The sequence below is a fragment of the Microcebus murinus genome, chromosome 10 (assembly GCF_040939455.1).
Source record: "Microcebus murinus isolate Inina chromosome 10, M.murinus_Inina_mat1.0, whole genome shotgun sequence".
Lineage (NCBI taxonomy): Eukaryota > Metazoa > Chordata > Mammalia > Primates > Cheirogaleidae > Microcebus > Microcebus murinus.
This window is the reverse complement of record NC_134113.1, coordinates 36,853,674-36,873,212: the sequence shown is the minus strand read 5'-3', so window position 1 is coordinate 36,873,212 and position 19,539 is coordinate 36,853,674. Positions and strand designations below refer to the sequence as shown.

Sequence of the window (19,539 nt, the reverse complement as noted above, 5' to 3'; positions counted from 1 at the left end):
TACTAGGACGCTATATTTATCATAAAATAAAACTTTTAGGTAAAACTAGTAGTCACTAGATGATATTTTGCTTGATTGCCTACTTTCAACTTTTAGATTTTAAAGCAAAAAATATTTTGAATTTTCATATGACATAAATGTTAATGTGAAGTAGGGACTTCTTTGTTTTCTAACACCACTCATTTTTAACAGTTACTATTTTAAAACTAAATTTACATTACTGAGTTTGTTTAAGCTAAAAAAATTATATTAACAGGAGTTAAAGTGTAAAAAATTCATAGATCATCTTATTTATAGAAGAAGACATACAAATTTACAGATGGTGGTAAAAGGGAAAATATTTTCTGTGGACTATGTAAAAACTTTTATTAAAGAAAATTATAAGCTGGTAGGTGATGAAAGCAAAGAGGAACCTAAGAAAGGAAATTTGACATATCATCTATATTGCTGGACCATGTCACTGTCTGAAACCAAAGCACGATGGCTTGATTTGGCTTGATTTGATTTGATGGCTTATTTTGGTGTCCAGGTTATGAGTGGTATAACTTTGTTGATCTTTTAAGCATGCACTGATAGTGAAGACCAACCCCGCACTGCTGGGGAGATTTGGAATGGAGGCATTGATGAATGTGCCTTATACAAATGTCTGGAGAACGGAAGCATTATTCCTATAGAACCTGACTGTGATGAAGAGCCCTCTCCAGTTTGTGAACGAGAAGCTGAAGTTGTTATAGGCATCACTGATAAATGGACCTGCTGTTCAAGGGAAGTTTGTGGTATGTATGTGGAAGCCTCATAGTCAGTTAATTCTACAGCATATGTTGATGTTCTCAGTGAAAAAGAAAGGTATCAATGAGGCTTTGTGTAAAAAATGTACCATATCAAAGCAAGTTTTGCAGTATTGTGGTTCTGTCAATTTTGTAAATACACATACAAAACTCTAGCTGTTAGCAGTTAATAATATTCAGCAATATACAACAAGAGAAAGGATCTGGGAATCTTTGATTTATGACAGTCAAAGGTGAAAGACCTCAATAGGCAAATCTGAAAGCTGCTGCCTTTTCACATGTGGTTCGTTTTGTTAGCTGAATGGGTTCAATTACAGTGTAAAAACATGCATAGTGAGATTCATTTCCTTGCTTTTGAGTTAGCACAAGATTTTAGTTATATTCACTGATATTTTAATACTTTGTTTTTTTATTGCTAGGATGTGACATGACTTTGTGTGAAACTACCATTCCAACATGTACAAATAGTCAAAAATTGATTGTTGGCTACAGCCCTCTTTCTTGCTGTCCACAGTACCAATGTGGTGAGTAATAAATTGGGAAAAATAAAAGTGAGGTTCATTGTTCATTCAGAATAAAAATTTAAATTCTTATTCTTTGTATCTCAATGTAATGATTTATTAGAAAAGATTGTGAAGTTGTATTGCTAAAGATAGTTTTTAAACCTGTATTTTCTTTATAAAGATATATATTTATATATAAATATATACATATTTGTATTTAATTATATATAAAGTATATATAATATATTTGTATATATGTGTATAAATTATTATTTCTTATATATTTTCACTAAAATTACCTTTAATATAAGTTAATTATTACAGATTCAAAGAGAACTAAACACTATTTATTTTATCATCTCACTCTATACAAATTGTCAAATATCTTTATATTTATACAGAATGTGACCCATTGAAATGCCCCAATATTTCAACACCAGAATGCAGAGAAGACCAATTCATGATTCAAGTTCAACAGGAAGAACCTTGCTGTTTTTCACCTGTCTGTAGTGAGTATTCTGAAAATAATTTCTTGGAAGAAGATGGATGATCTAGGGACAATCTCTTACTTGATGTGATCATGGGACTGATGGTAACCAATATTTTAATGTTATAGGAATTCAACTGAATAAGAACTGTAGACAATAAAGTATGGCATTTTAAATGACTATTGGTAATGAGTGACATTCAGTAACTTCCCCTTTCAACAAAGACTTCATCACTCCAAACATGACCAAGATAATAAAATCGAGTGTTTTTTCCTCAATGCCTAGTTCTTTTTGAAGAAAAATTTAGCACTGGCTTTCCTTGAAGAATCAGTTAGAATAATGGGCTCTGCTAAGACATTATAGGACCTCTTTAAAACCTTGTCTTCTGTATATCATGTGTGAGCTATCAATCTCAAAAGAGAATGGTAGAAACAAAGGATGTCTGGGAAATGACTGGAGCTAAATATTCTATCTGATGAACTGGACAATGAAAAGTCAAAATTCCCTATTTTCCATATCAAATGAAATATCAACGATTTTTTGGTAGTTAAGGTAGATTTTACCTCCTTGGTTAAATATATTCCTAAGCTTTTTATTATCTTTGTAGCTATTGCAAATGGTATTGAGTCTTTGATTTGATTCTCAGCTTTATTGTTATTGATATATAGAAATGCTACTGATTTGCATACATTGATTTTGTAACCTGAGACTTTGTTGAATTTATTTATCAATTATAGGAGTCCCTTGGCAGAGTTTTGGGATTTTCTAGATACAAGATAATATCATCAGCAAAAAGTGATAATTTGACCTCCTCTTTCCTAATTTGGATACCCTTTATTTCTTTCTTTTGTCTGATTTCTCTGGCTAGGACTTTCAGTACTGTGTTGAATATAAGTGGTAACAGTGGGCACCCTTATCTTGTTCCACTTGTTAGGGGAGCATTCCTTGTTATGGGGAATACTTTCAACTTTTCCCCATCAGTATGATGTTCCCCATTCAGTATATGAGAAACATTATACTGACTCTTTCTCATATATGGTTTTTATAATTTTAAGGTATGTTTCTTCTATGCCTAGTTTATTGATGGTTTTTATCATAAAAGGATGCTGTATTTTGTGAGATGCTTAGATGAAATCAAACACATCCCTTTGAATCAGTTAAGGTTCATTGGCTGCAAATGTCAAAGCTGATTGATTCTGGCTAGCTTAAACACAACCAGTTATTTGAAGGCTTTGAGGAAGAATCAAGATAAAGCAGAGCAGACAAGCCCTAGGAAGGAGAGAACCAGATGCTCAAGGTGGAGATCTCTAATGATTGAGAGCCAGCTTCATCTATGTCTTATCCTGGTGTTCTTCTATATGTGATTGAAATTCCACTGAAAGCAATTCTGATTCATCCAGTGTGAGTTGTTCCTACACAGTGGCATAGTGGTATGAGGCACTCTTATTGACAGTTACTGCAAGACTATGTGGGTGAGGCATTTCCTCATGGTTATTCAGAGAGTTGTTATCAAAGTTGGGAGGGGATACTGAGCAGCCCAAAAGAACAAGTGCCTACCACATTGTTCATCCATAAATTGGAGTAATCAAGGGTAGTGAATTAAGAAAACTTAAATTAATCAACAAATGATATTTTGATCCTAGTGAGAACAAATTACCCTGGAAATATGAATGCTCTATCTTCCTGATAAGATGGTGTTCTATATGACATTGTGCTTGGAAAACATAAGGCAATATACTCAGTATTATTGTTTTTATGACCAAATAAGAGGATATATCTTATTTTCCTTATTTCCTATTGTATTAAACATGATGTATTTTATTTTGATATGATTTGTCTAAAATAATCTGTATTAATAATTAATTTATTTTAGTTCAGCTATGATTTCTCTCCTTTTGTTTCAACTTTAGTCTGTGAATCTTGCACTGAACCTGTTCCACTGTGTACCACTGGGGAATTTCTCACAGTGGATCTTAACACCACACACTTCTGTTGTCCTCAGTATTACTGTGGTAAGTGTATCTTAAGTAATTTAAAATATTTAGAAGTGCACCTTAGTTGTACCATGAAACCAGACCCTTTTTCAGTGCTCTTCACTTGATGAGCTATTTCCGCATTACTATTCTTGTTGCACCTGCTTATAAGTCACTCATTTTATCTTCACCAACACATGGCAATCAGATGGTGAGAGAGGCAGCACTTGGGAAATATGAATTCATGCACTACATCGGTTATGGCAGTGAACTAAATGGTGGGTAATGAGAAATGGCAATTACATGAAATCAATCTTTATTCATGTAATTTTTATTTTTAGTTTGTGAGCCAAATCTTTGTCCTGTGCCACTACTCACCTGTGCAGAAGACATGAATCTTGTGAAAGAAAATGTTTCTGGTCATTGTTGTCCAACATGGCATTGTGGTAACTAATTTTCATATTAAAATTTTATTCCAATAAGTTGATGTATTTTGATTAATGTACTAAGTAAATATGTTCTTGATTTTTGCCTTTTAGAATGTAACTGTGAAAACCTTGTTATGCCAACTTGTGAAGTGGTAAGAACATATATTTTGATTGGCTTGTCATATTATTTAAATCAGTTTATTCTTCCTGTATCTCTTTCATTTCTGAGTTCTTTTCAGAGTTAATGAAATTATCCTCATTAAATTGTACTTTTAATTAGGTTAACATAATGTGCTCTGATATTAGAGAATGGTCAACATTTTATATTTTACTTGGTATATAAATATGCGTAGTATGTTATTGTTTAACGTACAAAGTTGTTCAGTCATAAACACAATCAGTAGAGAGGGTGGGGGGTAAACCCACAAATGGAAACAGGGCACACTATATGGGGGAAGGATACGCTTGCAGCCCTGGCTTGAGCGAGGCAAATGCATTTCACGTAACCAGAATGTTTGTACCCCCATAATATCCTGAATTTAAAAAAAATTTAGAGCAATTTTATCACCCCCAAGAAGAAACCCTGGACCTGTTAGCAGTCACTCCTGGTTTCTCTCTAAACTCCCCAGCCCTCAGAAATCACTAGTCTACTTTCTGTCTATATATTCCTATTCTGGATATTTCATATAAAGGGAATCATATAATATGTGGTCTTTTATGTCTGGTGCCATTCACTTAGCATAAAGTTTTCAAGGTTAATCCATGTTGTTGCATATATCACTACTTCATTCCTTTTTATTGTTAAATAATATTTCATTACATGGATATACCTAGACATTTATCCAAATAAGATATATAAATATAAATGACCAATAGCACATAAGAAGATGCTTAACATCATTAAGCATTATTTAAATGTAAATCAAAACAATAATGAGATACAATTTTACATCTGCTAAAAAGAAAATAACACGTAATGATTTCTCCAAGGATGTGGAGAAATTGAAACCCTCATACATTGCTGGTAGCAAAGTAAAATGGTGTAGCTGCTTTGGAAAATAGCTTGGCTATTACTCAAAAGGTTAAACATAGAGCTACCATATGACCTAGCAATCTCACTTCTAAGTATATGCCCATAAGAAATGAAAACGTATGTCCACACAAAGCAAATACTCAAATGTTCATAGAAGCACTATTCATAATAGCCAGAAAGTGGAAGCAGCCTAAAATGATTTTGCTACTTACTTTAAAGGGGAGTGATACTACTCACTTGGGAGTAGAAAATTACCATTATATTTCATGTAATATTAAATGTTAGTAGAGCAATTGAGGTATTTTCTCTCAGTGAAATGGGGTACTTACAATAACAGTGTAACTAAATAGGTGGGTGAGATCTCAAAGGAAATAAGTATAGAAGGGAAGAATAGAATATTTAAACCTAAACTTGAGAGGACAAAGTGAGCATGTGGCTTTAACTATTAAAAAACAGATGGGTAAGTGGCCTAAAAGAATTAGTATGAGTCTAATACATCCTTTTAAAATCTTTTTAAAAGTAGCTTATACACTGGGATAATTTGATTTATTACTTTTAACTCCATTATTCTATGTGTTTTCAGTCCCATTGGAATTGTGTAATCCAGGGTCACATTATTTATTGGAAAGTCTTAAAACATCAAATGAGTTAATGTTTATGAAACTACTTTACAACTTATAAGGCACTATAAAAAGTAAGATATTATTAGCTTACAGGAATAAGTATCTTATATATTACTATGAATCTGTTTGAATCATTTATTTTTATAAAGAATCAAATAGATTTTATTATGCATACCATATGAAAATTAAATGTACTCAGGATAAGCTGATGCTTAAAATACAATTCTTGAAACTTTAAGCATGGTTCTGTGCTTGCTTGGAAGAATCTGTATCATTCCCAATAGGGCAAAGTTTTAGTATCTATCATGACAACAATTTATTAACAGCTAAAGGTTATATAGCACTTTCTGTGTGTCAGTCCCATTCTAAACTCTTTACACATATTGAGTCACTTATTTCTCTCAACACCCTAACAGGTAAGCAGTATTATTATCCCTATTTTATAGATGAGGGAAATGAGGAACATATTGGCTAAGTAATGTGCCCTAAATCAGTTAGTAAGTACCAGAGCTAGGGTTGGCACAAAGGCAGTCTCATAGACTTTGCTGTTAACCACTCTACTATACTGTTCTTTGACTGCTCTATATGCCACTGCAGGCTTGCTTAGATGTAGACATCAGAGCCCTGGACCAACTCTGTAGAGCAGATCAAGAACATTTCCATGAAGCAAAGTTCCCAGGGTTGGCAAGTGTTATCTTTGATTGCCCTCCAGAAGCTCAGAATCAAATGATATAATTTCAAAGTTAGAACAGCTCATAAAGATCATCCTATCTACCTTCACTCACTTAAAAGATAAGTAAATTAAAGTTTAGAGACATTGAGTGAGCTGTGGTCACATTATTTATTGTGATTTTTTTCCATGGGCTACTAATTAAGTGATCACTGGGCTAATCCAAGCCTATTTACTATCAAATATTTATTAAGCACCTGCTATATGTGGTAGACAACTTATTAGATATTATAAATGTATATATATAATAAATACTTACAATTGTTATGTCATAAGCTACATGATAAGTAACAACAATAATAATAATATCTTTCTAATAGGGAGAATTTACTACAATAGACCATAATTTTCAGAGTGACTGTGGATGTGTAAAGTATCTCTGTGGTAACTATGTCTTTTGTAACTTTTAAATTATAAATGAGTAGCATAGGTGTCTGTTTTTTACTATGAATAAATTTAAAATCTCAAAGTATTTGGAATATGTATAATATTATACATTTTAAACCATTTGTCATTATTTGAGTATAAAAATATACTATTATTTTTCAGTTTCTTCTTTTGTAATATCTCTAAATGTTCTGAAAATTTTGATAATAGGACAGAAAAATGAAAATCTTTTTCAAAGCTTTCATAGAATTTTAAAGATGATACTAGAACTTTTTTTAATATGACTATATTTAATTTTTCAAAAATAGGCATCTAAAATTATAAAGTTTTTGCCCATTATTTTATTATTATTGATGTTAACATTGCAAAGCATAAAGTTGATTTTTCTATGAAATAACAAATTGTTATATTTAAGTATTAATAGGCTAATAGGAAAAAACTCTTTTGATAAATGGCTTGAAAGTTTTGTATTTTTATATGAGAGAAAGCTTAAGTTCAGTGTTGGAAATTCACAAAGAGCTTCTGAATTGAGTTCTTCACTATACCAGCCTACCCTGATGTTTCTCTTTTAAAGATATGATAGCACATTATTAAATCAGCTACATCCATCATGAAACATAATGTGCATGACCATTTGTTTTGCAACACTAGAAAATTGAAAATTTTCTCTCAAAATAATAATTAAAAAATAATGAAATGAAATGTCATTTAATCTCATCATGAAGAGGGCTACTATTGGATTAGACTTTACCTCCCTCAACATCCACTTCCAACAGTGGTCATGTTATGTGTCCTAAAGAAGGAGCAGGGAGTAGTTTTCTCATCCCTGAGATCTCATATTCTGGAACCTGCTATAAATACAGTTTTGGAGGAAGTTCAAACTGTAAATAGTTGATTTTACAGATCAATTTCTTATTGTGTCTCAAGGAGTAAATGTACTACATTAATTATTAAGTAAACTATTGGGTTGTTGACACTATGTAAAGGCAAAGATCTTCATTGGTTTTGAAAAATTGTCACATCACAATGAAACCATAGTTCCAATGATAGATTAATAAAATATAAGTTCTAGTGATAGATTAATAAAAAATCAGTAGCATATTTTCTTGTTGACTATTTTTTCTATTCTTAGAAAAGGATGATGTGTGTGTATTTCAAGAAGTATCAGTATTGAATCCTGGACAATCCATGATAAAGTATTTGGAAGGGGACTTTTGTTATACGATAGAGTGTCTAGAAGAAAAAGATAACTACACTGGCTTTCACACTCTGAATTTTACCGTGGTGAATTGTTCAAAAGAATGTGATGTTGTAAGTATTCTTTATAAGTCCTTCTGAAGAGAGCAATTAATGAGTCTAAAAATGGCAGCTACAGAATTTGAACTAGTGAATACTCCATGAGTTAAAAATATATACTTGAGATGTTCTTCTACAGTCAATTATTTTGTAGTATATCTATATGATGTAGATTTTCACTTTCCTGTGTATGTGGAAAGTTCAGGAGTCTTATTATCTACAGCTTGCCAGCTTGCTTGACCTGAAGTTGTTACACCTGCTTAGAATTTTGGCTGTTAGATATAAAGATTAACATCTATTTCACTTCTAGTATAGCTATATAAAGTCAATCATTACTTGAAGCTCCTCAAATTCAACCTTAGAAATGCTTAGAGACATCTGGAGGCAGCTTAAAGTTATGTTGGGAAGAAATAATTCCCCAGAATTAATTTGTTAAAAATATTGATATTGTGTGGCTAATTCATGTATTATTATTATGTGCAGCACCAGGTATACACTCCATCCCCAAGTGATTATGATTGTTGTGGTACTTGCAAAAATGTATCCTGCAAATTTTATATGGAAAATGGAACATCAGTTATATATGAGGTATGAATTTTTTATTTCCTAAAATGTGTTCCTTGGAGGGTAGCTCTCTGTGCTACTTTCTGAAGAAGACGTTCTTGAGTCATATAAGTTTGGAAAATGTCCCTCCCAACACACACACGTCTACATAAAAAAATGCACACACATATACAATACACTTACAACACACAAGACATAGTTACATTTGTTACATTTTGGAGCATCTGATAATTTCTATTGTAAAAAAACATGTTTAACTTGTTTTTCAAACTTATTTTATCATAGATCTTCACTGTTGTTTTCCTGATAAAAGAAGTAAGTTTTGGGGAATAATGATTTCTAATCATTACAAAGAAAAGAACTATTAACATTTATATGCAACAGCTAATTTTTGATTTCAGACAAATTAGATATTACTATATTTCCTGAATTTGAATATTTTATCTTCTTTCATACTTGGACTTACAGATCTTTTCCAATTGGGGTCATAGAAGACCTAAAGCTATTCATAAATTTAGAATGTAGGGAAAAGAAAGTAGTCAGGTTTATTAAAATTCTTTACTTGTCCATAAATAATCTTTAAGTCAAAGTTTGACATTATTTTAAAATAATTATATATAATATAATGTATATAATATATATTAAAACCCATAATTATGGGTTATAATTTTATAAAATAAAAATATAGATCAACAATTAAGCCTAATAGTTGTGTAATTATTTCAGCTAACTTTATTTTTAAATAGGAATTCTGAAATCAGGAATGAAATAGTAGTTAAACATTTGTTAAAAAATAGGAATAGGTTTTAAAATAACCATAAGGTATACAAAATTAGAAGCATAAGTCTATAAACACTATCATTTAAATATTTTTTAAAATTTTTTGGTGATAAGGGAGTAGAAGGAAGAATAAACAAATCTCAGGAAAGGAGGAATATGAGTAATATGATTTGTTTTTTTATAATTAGTGAGGAAATATTAGAGCAAGACCTTTGACACTTGGCCAAAAGAGATAATTAATTTTGTAGTAGAAACAGTTATCTATTTGCTTCTTTCCCCTCTACAGCTTCACTTCACATTTACATCTCAGTTTTTGTATAAAACCTAACATATACAACCACACATGATACACATACATGTACTTTTAATCATTTTAGATAAATTTGGGAACGTTTTAAGATGAAACATTTTATGTCACAAGAAGCTCTCTGCATCTTGATTTGACTTTTGATATTTATTCAGGAGGATAAGAAATATTCTACTTAAAAATATAGCGGATTTAAATATGCAAAATAGTAACTTTCTCTTTATTTTTTAGGAGGGAAGTACTTGGCACTATAATTGCACCACATATGAATGTGTTCAGACTGATGAAGGTGCTATGATTCTGAATTACAGTATGGTCTGTCCCCCTTTTAATGAAACTGAATGCAAAATGGTTTGTATTTTGTTATATCTAAGAAAATTTAGTATGAAATACAATTTAGAAAATGCACATTAATGTTTTCCAAGGTCATACTTACATTACAGCTTATAAGCTCTATTTAATTTCTTCAGTTTGCTGTTTTGAGTTATATATGGTGTTCCAAATAATTTTGATTCTCTCTGAATGGATACTTTGCTATCTTTGGGTTTTTATGTGTAAATCCAAGGATTATTGCAAAATCATTTTGTCAGCAGACCTGGCCTCCCTTTTAGTACCGATTAATAAGATAATGAATCAGAGGTTGACCATTTACTTTCTTAAACCAATCTCCAGATTTATGATGTCACTCACCCTTTAATACATGCTGGCCTATATGACATTTGCTTTAGTTTTCAGAGCACAGGCCACTGGAGAACTCAGCAGAAATTATAGCATGGCTGATCCTTTACTTTATCAATATCCTATTCTCTCAGAGAAGAGCCTGTTGGGAAAGATTTTTGAAAGTGATACAATTTTTATTTTTAAAGTTTTTAAAAAAGGCTTTAATTATTTGGTCAATAATAATTCCTAATGAAAAGTGAGATTTGTTCTGTTACATAGAGAAATAGCATAGTCTTACTGATTTTTTTTCAAGATGTACCTTTTCAATGATGATGGCTAGCTAGCTAGTTATAACATGTACTAAAGTCATAGAATTTCAGCTCTGGAAAGAAATTTAGGCATCATCTTATATCACAGACTCATTTTTATACAGTAAATTTTTTTTTTTATTTTAGTTGCAATTTGCAGGTTACTAAAGCAGTTTGCAATTATTGTAAGAATTGCTAATCAGTAATCAATAAAATTTTATTAATTTAGCCTTAGACAAGAGTCATCCTGAGGTAGGGGATTTTTCTGAAAAATAAAATATTGAAGAAAAGGATATTACATTTTAACATTCAGAACATAATTATATTCAGAAACATAGGGTTATTTCAAGGATTTGAAATAAATAATGGCCTCTATTTAGAATAGCTATTATTATTTTCTTTTGTTAAAAATATTCTGTGGCATTTAAAAAGTCTGAAGTGGGGTAATCTCTTTGCATTCATTCATATTACTAATGTAGAAATAATGTAATAAAAATCTGTTTCTAATTTTTTAATGTAAAATTATTACTAGAAATAGTTCTTTGTGATGTTTAATAAAACTATTAGGAAAGTTAGTTTTCTATTTCTAGTCTAAGGGGAAATGGATGAACACTGTATTTACTGACTTTATTCCTTTTCTCTCTTTCTAGAATGAAGGGATTGTAAAGCTTTACAATGAAGGCTGTTGTAAGATCTGTAAGTGAAGACACATTGCATGCATTAAATTGGTAGATTGGTTTTAATTGCTCATAATGACTATGTTTTTTCCTCATAAAATTCAGTTCCTATGTTGCAAAGAGGCAAAAAATTATATAAAGTATGTTATTAAAAGCTTTTTGTGTCATGTGGTTGATAATTTGGCAATTTAGTCTTTATCTTCTGGAGTGTGAATAAAGTATTTTAATTGAGTTAATTTTAATTTCAATATCGGAAATTTCTTTATTGTGCCATTTCCCAAAAGGTACTCCATAGGATTTTAATAGACTTTAAGTTAAAATATATTATCATCAATTTTTTTTTGGAACATACTGAACTTACATAAAGTTAAGTAGGTTACAGTGAGAATGGCATTGTGACTCCAGTAAGAAAGCACATATGGGGTGCAGTATTTTCCAAACCTATCTGAACAAGAACAAATTTATGGTTGCATACAATAAGTTTGGGAAATACCATTTTAGTGAATTGTATTTATATTCTATATGTAAAAGTTCCCATGATTATTTTGATAATTAAAGTTATATGAATTCAATCTGTTTTGCATTAGTTTGACAAGTTTTATTTCATGGTAATGTTGAATGATTTTAGGGCTGAGATAGAATGGGGATCTATTGATGAGACCATATCATTTTTTGTTTTTAAAGTGTTCATGTATTAATATCAATATAAAAATAAGAGTTTTAAAAAAATTGGCAGAGAAAGTAATTTTAAAATTGTGTAGAGAAGTTCTCAGGTAAGGGACACAACACAGTTCAAGTTAATAATGCCATGGTAAAGGGATGGATTTTTAGATACAAATTAGCATGACTCTTAAGGGAGATTTCTTTCATAAAGGATGACTTCTTTCATAAAGGATGAAGTCCTATGAATATGTCAGATTAGTCTTGTCTATTTAGAGCTGTACAGTCATATTGAACAGAATATTATAATGCATTAAAATATTGATACAATATAGTTATAATATATACAACTGAATATAGTACAGCTTATAAATCAAGAACTCTCCTAAGTTTTCTACATAATATTGATTCCTTAAAAAAAATCCCATGAAATAGGTTCTGACATTATTCTGCTTTTCATTTTAGAGGGGGTTAAATAATTTGTCCAAGTCATACCTCTATTGAGCAGTAATGCTGAAAATCTGCTCTAGGTCTGATTTCAGAGACTGCTTCTTAACCTACTTGTGATATTTTGGAACATCAAGAAAACAAGTTTTAGGAGAAGGCAGAGGCTGAATGTTGCCCTCTGCTGATTAGTGGCAGGGTTAGAACAACTGAGTTTTATAAATAGAGCATGTGAAAAGCCAAATTCAACAAACTACAACAAACAAACAAGTCAACATGAGATGGCATGGCATATACTTTATAATTCTACTAGTTTGCAGGGCTGCTGTAACAAAGTGCCACAAAGTGGGTGGCTTAAAAAACAGAAATGTATTGTCTCACTTCTGGAGACTGGACATCCAAAACCGAGAGTTAGCAGGGTTGGTTCCTTCTTAGGGCTATGGGGCAGAGCCTTTCTCTTAAAGCCTTTCTCCTGGGCTTGTAGATGGCCAACTTCACGTTCACATTTGTTCTTCCTTGTATCTTTCTGTCTCCAAACTTACCCTTTTTATATGGGTAAAGCAAGTTAGTAACAAAGTGAGGTGAGAATTTGTTTTTTGCATATTGATTCAAAGATTACATCCACTATTATATAGCATTAAATATATATTCTCAAGTGTATTATCAAGCAATAATTTATCACACAGACTCATTAATATATTATGAACAAGGAGTTTTCATTTGAAATCATAATGGGATCATTTCAGAGCTATAAAATCAAGTATGACTCATCCATATTTTTCAATATGGTTGATAAAGAATTCAATTATATTTTCCATTATTTTATATTAGTATCCATTAGATAATATGATTTTAAATCTCTCAATTTTTATTTTAAAATTAAATTTATATGTGTACTTATGAATTAATTATGTATGTATGTATTTACTTACATTATGGTTCATTCCAAAAATTACTTTAAGCACACATATATACTGTGCACAGGTTGATGTTAGCATTATTACATGCATAAAATATTTTCAATTTGTGATTATGATAATCTAAGACAAGATAAAAAGTAGAAATAAATAAGTATAAAGCTAGAAAGCATAAGATATTCTATTTAAAAGGTGAAAATAAATATTGCACATAAAATATGTAAGAGTGGAGTCTTAAATGTCTTTTAAAACTGGAAAGTATTTCATGTAAATATATCAATTTTCAATTGTAAATATATTGATATGTTTAACTGAATTAAGAAACAATTTGACATAAGCCTTTTGATGAATAAGTACATTTTATATTTTATTAGGCAAACGAGAAGAAAGAATATGCCAGAAAGTGATCATTAAATCAATCATAAGGAAACAGGACTGTGTGAGCCAAAGCCCTGTAAGTGGAAAAATATCATTTGTTACATAAAGGGCATACATCTTTCCAGAAGTATGTGTGTCACAGAACTAATAAGTTTGTAAGCCAACAAAATGCTAACACTTATAATATTTAACTTTGAGATTATTTCTACATTCTAATATTAAAATATTCTGCATGTGAAGAAGTATGAATTATTCTTAGCATGGTCAACAGTTTTGAATGATAAATGTAATCCAGAGAGCTGGAAGTTAAATCTAAATATATTTGACTATATATTAACTATAAAATTTTACTCAACAAAAAGAGCCCTACTTTTAATTTTGCCTCTTTATTATGACCTATCCAATTCTATAGTCTACTTGAGTCATGATATAACACAGTTGACAATAGAATCATTAGGTTGTGATTAACATGTTCCATATGTATGTCTATATGTCTAGTTATGTGTGCACATTTCATGCCTTAACTTTAAAATTTTGCTCAACAAAAGGAGCCCTACTTTTAATTTTGTCCCTCTAATATGATCTGTCCAGTTCTATAGTCTACTTGAGTCATGACATAACACAGGTGACAAGAGAATCATTCGGTTGTGATTAACATGTTCCATATGTGTGTCTAGCTATGTGTGCACATTTCATGCCTTGAGTTATGTCGGCATTACTATGCTGGGCATTGCTATAAAACATTCTTTTAACTTATGTGAATTGTTTCAACTTAGTATTTACCACAATTTTCTAGCATGCAAAAGGTTGAGTGTTGGAAATGATGAGGAAGAAAGCATTGCTTTCATTTGACTTCTTAATGTAACCTAATAATAACCAGGGTTTTAAAAATTTTAAGACAATTTTTCTCATTGTCTCTCCTTACAGATAAATGTTGCATCTTGTGATGGAAAATGCCCATCAGCTACCATTTATAACATCAATATTGAAAGTCACCTAAGATTCTGCAAGTGCTGTCGTGAAAATGGAGTGAGAAACTTGACTGTGCCTCTGTATTGCTCAGGAAATGGCACTGAAATTATGTACACTCTCCAGGAACCTGTAGATTGCACATGCCAGTGGAGTTAAACTCTTGGATTTCAAAGACTCTACAACATCATATTGTCAAATAGAGTTAACTTCCATCACTATTGCTTAGGCACTTGGCAGATTTATACTGTTTAACAATATTTTTCAGAATTTTGTTAAACAGTATACTGTTTGGAAGTTTAACAGTTGGTACAAAATATATACAGCTTGAATAGCAAGATTAGATTTTTTGCTTTATTCTTTCATAGAGAATCAAATGGTTGCAAGTTGTTCAGTTGAAATGCTGTTATGTATAAAATTGCAATATGGAGCAGATCTGAAATATTTCTCGTCAATTAGAAGGTTATTTTGCAAAATTCCTTCAATTCTACTCAATAGTTATTTTTTTTTTTTGATTTGCAAAGTCTGCCATAGCTATCCAGTTTAATACACCCTTTAGTATACATGGCCATAAAGTGGTGTAAAGGACATTGGACACTAAGAAGGGGGGAGGGTCGGAGGGAGCTGAGGGATAAAAACTTACCTATTGGGTACAATGTACACTATTCTGGTGATGAGCACACTGAAAGCCCTGACTTCAGCATTATACCATTCATCCATGTAAGAACACTTGTACTCCCTAATATTTTGAAACAAAAATTACAAAAAAGACATCCTTTAATCTTTAACCTTTAACCTTTAGTAAATGTGATCAGCTAGAATTGGCATCTAGATAGCTGTAAAGAATGGTATACTTAGAGACAGATCATAGGACTATGGGATTTTAGATTATTTAAAACCTGAATGAATATAAGGGATGTTATGGCAAATTCCACTCATTTTGTGGGTGTACTATATAACCAGAGAAGCTGTGTGACTTGTACAGATTTATTCAGTGGACAATACAGTGAATTCATGTTCACAGTTGGATTAACTTCTAGGTCTCTTTCATTCCAGCCCTATATGTTCTTTTATTTTAAACAATATAACAAGATGTCTATTAGAGAATCTTGCATTCTTAAAAGAGTTTGCATTGGATACAATTAAAATTTTTAAGTTCAACATGTTTTAAACAATGTCCCCCATACACCAATATCCCGATAATAAGGGGCAAGGAAAAATAACATGAGTTGCTAAATAGAGGAGGGAGATATTGAGCTTCTAATTTTTTATACCATTAAAAGGGCTATTAAATATGTTGTTACTATTTAACAGGTAGTTTACTTGCTGTCTCATTAACATCTGATTCTTAAGATGTATTTGCATCATTTGCATATTATTGAAGTTGAGTGCTCTTTTGCTGTTAATGCTGCTGTTTTGCCAATGAAGAATGAAATAAAATTATCTGAATGTATTAATAATTCTACAATGGAATGCTGCACTTTTAAAATACAGTAGATTATTGACATTTGCAAGGAATATGTCCTGAGATCTTTGAAAATCCCCAAATTCGTTGCCAGCTATAGTGTATAATTGTCTGAGTTTCCTCCTCGATATAAAGGAGTGAATGACCTACTTAGTGCAATTGTGGGTATCAAATGAAGTCAAACATCAATAAGTATAATAAATAAGAATAGCAAAGTTGTACTGCAAAGCAAATACTGGGGCCTGATGGGCTAAGATCAAGCTTGAGTTGGGGGACTTGCTTTTACATACTAATGTTTCCATTTCAAAATAATGCTTCCCAGAAATATTGCCAGTTATTAAATATTTTAGACCTCCAGGATTATTTAGGGTAAAAGAACTAATGTTGCATTTGCAAAGTCCAAGTGTCTACTGTATATAAAAATTGATTTATATTGTTTGTGCTTAATATATGTGTTTCCTTTAGATGTTAAAATTTTAATATTCTTTGATTCCTGTCAAGATATATATTGAATTAAATGTTTTAGATAAAATATTAATATTTGGCTTACGAGAAAATGTTATGTACCTCAAATAGAAGTACGTGATTGTATATTGTCTATCACCCATTTTTTATTTTCAGTCTCTGTAAAATATTTATTAAATTAAAAATGTTAAACACTCTTTAAACCTGTTTGTGGGGAAAAGGGAAACATTCTCCTAGACTTTCATAAGCATTCACCAAATACAACCAATATGTATTGAGGGCCTGTCACGTGCCAGGCACTATTCTAAACTGTGGGGACATAGGCTAAACAAAACAGACACATTCCTCACCCTGAGGCAACTTAGAGTCCAGTAAGAAAGCAGGCAGTAAATAACTATACATATGACAAAGTCCAGAAGGAGATTTCAAAACTTATTGGAAGGTAGTGTATGATAAAGGAGGCTCTTAAATCAGCAGAGCAGTGCAGAAGGGCCTTCAATAAATAAATGGCGTTGGGATAACTGGCTAGTCACTTGGACAAAGAGAAATTTGGATTCATACATACACTGACATCAGGATAAACTAAATGAATCACAGATTTAAATGTTCAAAACAAAACAAGATAGAAGTTCTAAAAGGAAAATAGGGAAGAAATTCATTATAATCTTAGAGTGGGGAGCGCCATTTTAATGGTGATTCAATATCTAAAAGCTCAAAAGAAAAAATTGGTAAGTTTAACAGTAAGAAAAATGAAAACAAACAAATTCTGCCTGGCAAAAAGAAACGTAAAAAAAAGTAAAATCAAACAATATTTGCAGCATATCACTGATGAAGTCTAATCTTGCTATGTACATAAAAGCTGAAAAATCATAAAAGGAAAAATCGATAAATTAATAGGAAAATAAGCTAAGGACATGAAATAATGGCTCAAAGAAAAAGAAATAGTACTAGTGGATCTTTTAACAAAAAAGATAACTGAGAACACTTTTAATAAAAGTATTTCACATTTAATCTACACTGAAATACAATTTCTTACCTACCAATCTAGTAAAAATTGAGAAGTTTATTGAATATTTTTATTTTTTAAGGCTATGGGAGGATAAGCACTCTCATATTCCATTGGTTATGCCACGAAACTGTAGAAATCCTAAGGAAAACCCAGAAATGTATACTAATAATAGAGATACTTCCATTTGGGTTTGACCAAACTATCTAGGATATATATCCTACAAAAACATAAAATGGCACTTGTGAATATTATTAATCGCAGCATAATTTATCATAGAAAAGGCTAGAAACAACAAAAGTTGAAGAAACTATATTAATTCATATAATGTAATACTGTGCAACTGAAAAAAAGAATGGCAAAGAAATTTGTATATTGGTGTGGGATGATCTCTAAAATATAGTTTTAAAGAAATAAAGTATAGAAATAGAGAACAGCATATGTTGAATGCTAGCTTTTTTTAAAAAAAATGGGCCAAAATACGAAAATATAATTATATTACTTGTATTTACAGAGGAAGAGTAAACAATGAACTAATAAAATGGCACAAACAAATGGTGGAGGTGGATCAGAGCAGATAGAGACTAGGATGGAAACAAGCCGCCTCAATGTAGACCTTAATATAGTTTTTGATTTTTGAACTATGAATGTATCACATCTTCTAAATACTTAGATATAAAATAAGAATATACTAGTATAAATCAAAGAACAATGCTAAATTCTGAGAAGTGCAAAAAGGAAGAGAAGTTGCTATGAGTTAGTGATACAGAAAAATCTAATTTGGAATGGGTGGAAAGTAAGGTGAGGTCTCTGAGTTAAGTGATTTGTAGGTTGAGACCTGATCAATGAGTATGAGTTATCCAATAAAGCATTTCCAAGTGAAGGCAACAGCATGTGCTAAGGTCTTGTGGGAGGGAAGGACATGGACAGATCGGGAAACTGATAGAGTTGAAATGTGCATTTTTTGTGCATTTTCAGTAATGGAGAGGCTGGTACAGGATGGGATGGGTGAGATGGACCAGGAAATCAAATAATAAGCAAAGAGACTGGTCAGATGCTATAGCTATAGAATAGCTGAGAAATGGCAGTGATGGGACAGATGGAAGAAATTGTAATGTATAAGATATATTTTGGAAGTAATTTCAAGAAGACTTGGTAATCACTATTATACAGAAAAGTATTTGGAGAATGCCTCTGAGTTGGACGAGCAACTGAATGGACGGAGGTTGGGGACCTAGGAGAGAAAGGAGAATTTGGCAGGGGCTGGGGGATGGGTGAAGGTTGGGGAGGAGGTTTAGAATCCGATTCTGGGCACGTAGATATGGCTGATTGGACAACTATGTGAAGTTTTTAGTATGTGGCTATTTCTACTGGTCTGGTGTCAAGACCAGTAGCCTCTGTTGAAAATATCTTTAGGATTTGTTAACATGCAAATAGTATGAAACTATGAGAATGAGAGAAGTTAGCTAGGGTGAGATATAGTAAGATCAAAATAGGACCCAAGATTGAATCCTGAGACCTCTGACATCTGAAAGCTCATATCGAAAAAGAACAGGCAGGGAAGGAGGCTGAGAAAGAATGGCCATGGAAATTGAAGTAAAACCTACAGCCTTGATGGGGATCATTGAACCAAGGGAATACAAGGTCACACAAGGGACTGGAGTTACAGTCTGTCAAATGCTGATGAAGT

The 19,539-nt window shown here is 31.6% G+C and overlaps 1 protein-coding gene across 2 annotated transcripts in view; it reads left to right on the top strand.

Annotated features, from left to right (window-relative positions):
• OTOGL (otogelin like) overlaps positions 1-16,776 on the top strand; it is a 138,693-nt gene extending 121,917 nt beyond the window's left edge. For both annotated transcript variants that reach the window (XM_076006803.1, XM_012759761.2), the window contains 13 exons: positions 564-776; positions 1,208-1,312; positions 1,693-1,800; positions 3,690-3,791; positions 4,094-4,198; positions 4,292-4,332; positions 6,887-6,950; positions 8,086-8,264; positions 8,733-8,837; positions 10,132-10,251; positions 11,519-11,564; positions 13,941-14,020; positions 14,872-16,776. In XM_076006803.1, the coding sequence (XP_075862918.1) occupies positions 564-776; positions 1,208-1,312; positions 1,693-1,800; positions 3,690-3,791; positions 4,094-4,198; positions 4,292-4,332; positions 6,887-6,950; positions 8,086-8,264; positions 8,733-8,837; positions 10,132-10,251; positions 11,519-11,564; positions 13,941-14,020; positions 14,872-15,072 (1,469 nt within the window). In that variant the 3' untranslated portion in view covers positions 15,073-16,776. The remainder of the gene's footprint in view (positions 1-563; positions 777-1,207; positions 1,313-1,692; positions 1,801-3,689; positions 3,792-4,093; positions 4,199-4,291; positions 4,333-6,886; positions 6,951-8,085; positions 8,265-8,732; positions 8,838-10,131; positions 10,252-11,518; positions 11,565-13,940; positions 14,021-14,871) is intronic.
• The last annotated feature ends 2,763 nt before the right edge of the window (positions 16,777-19,539 follow it).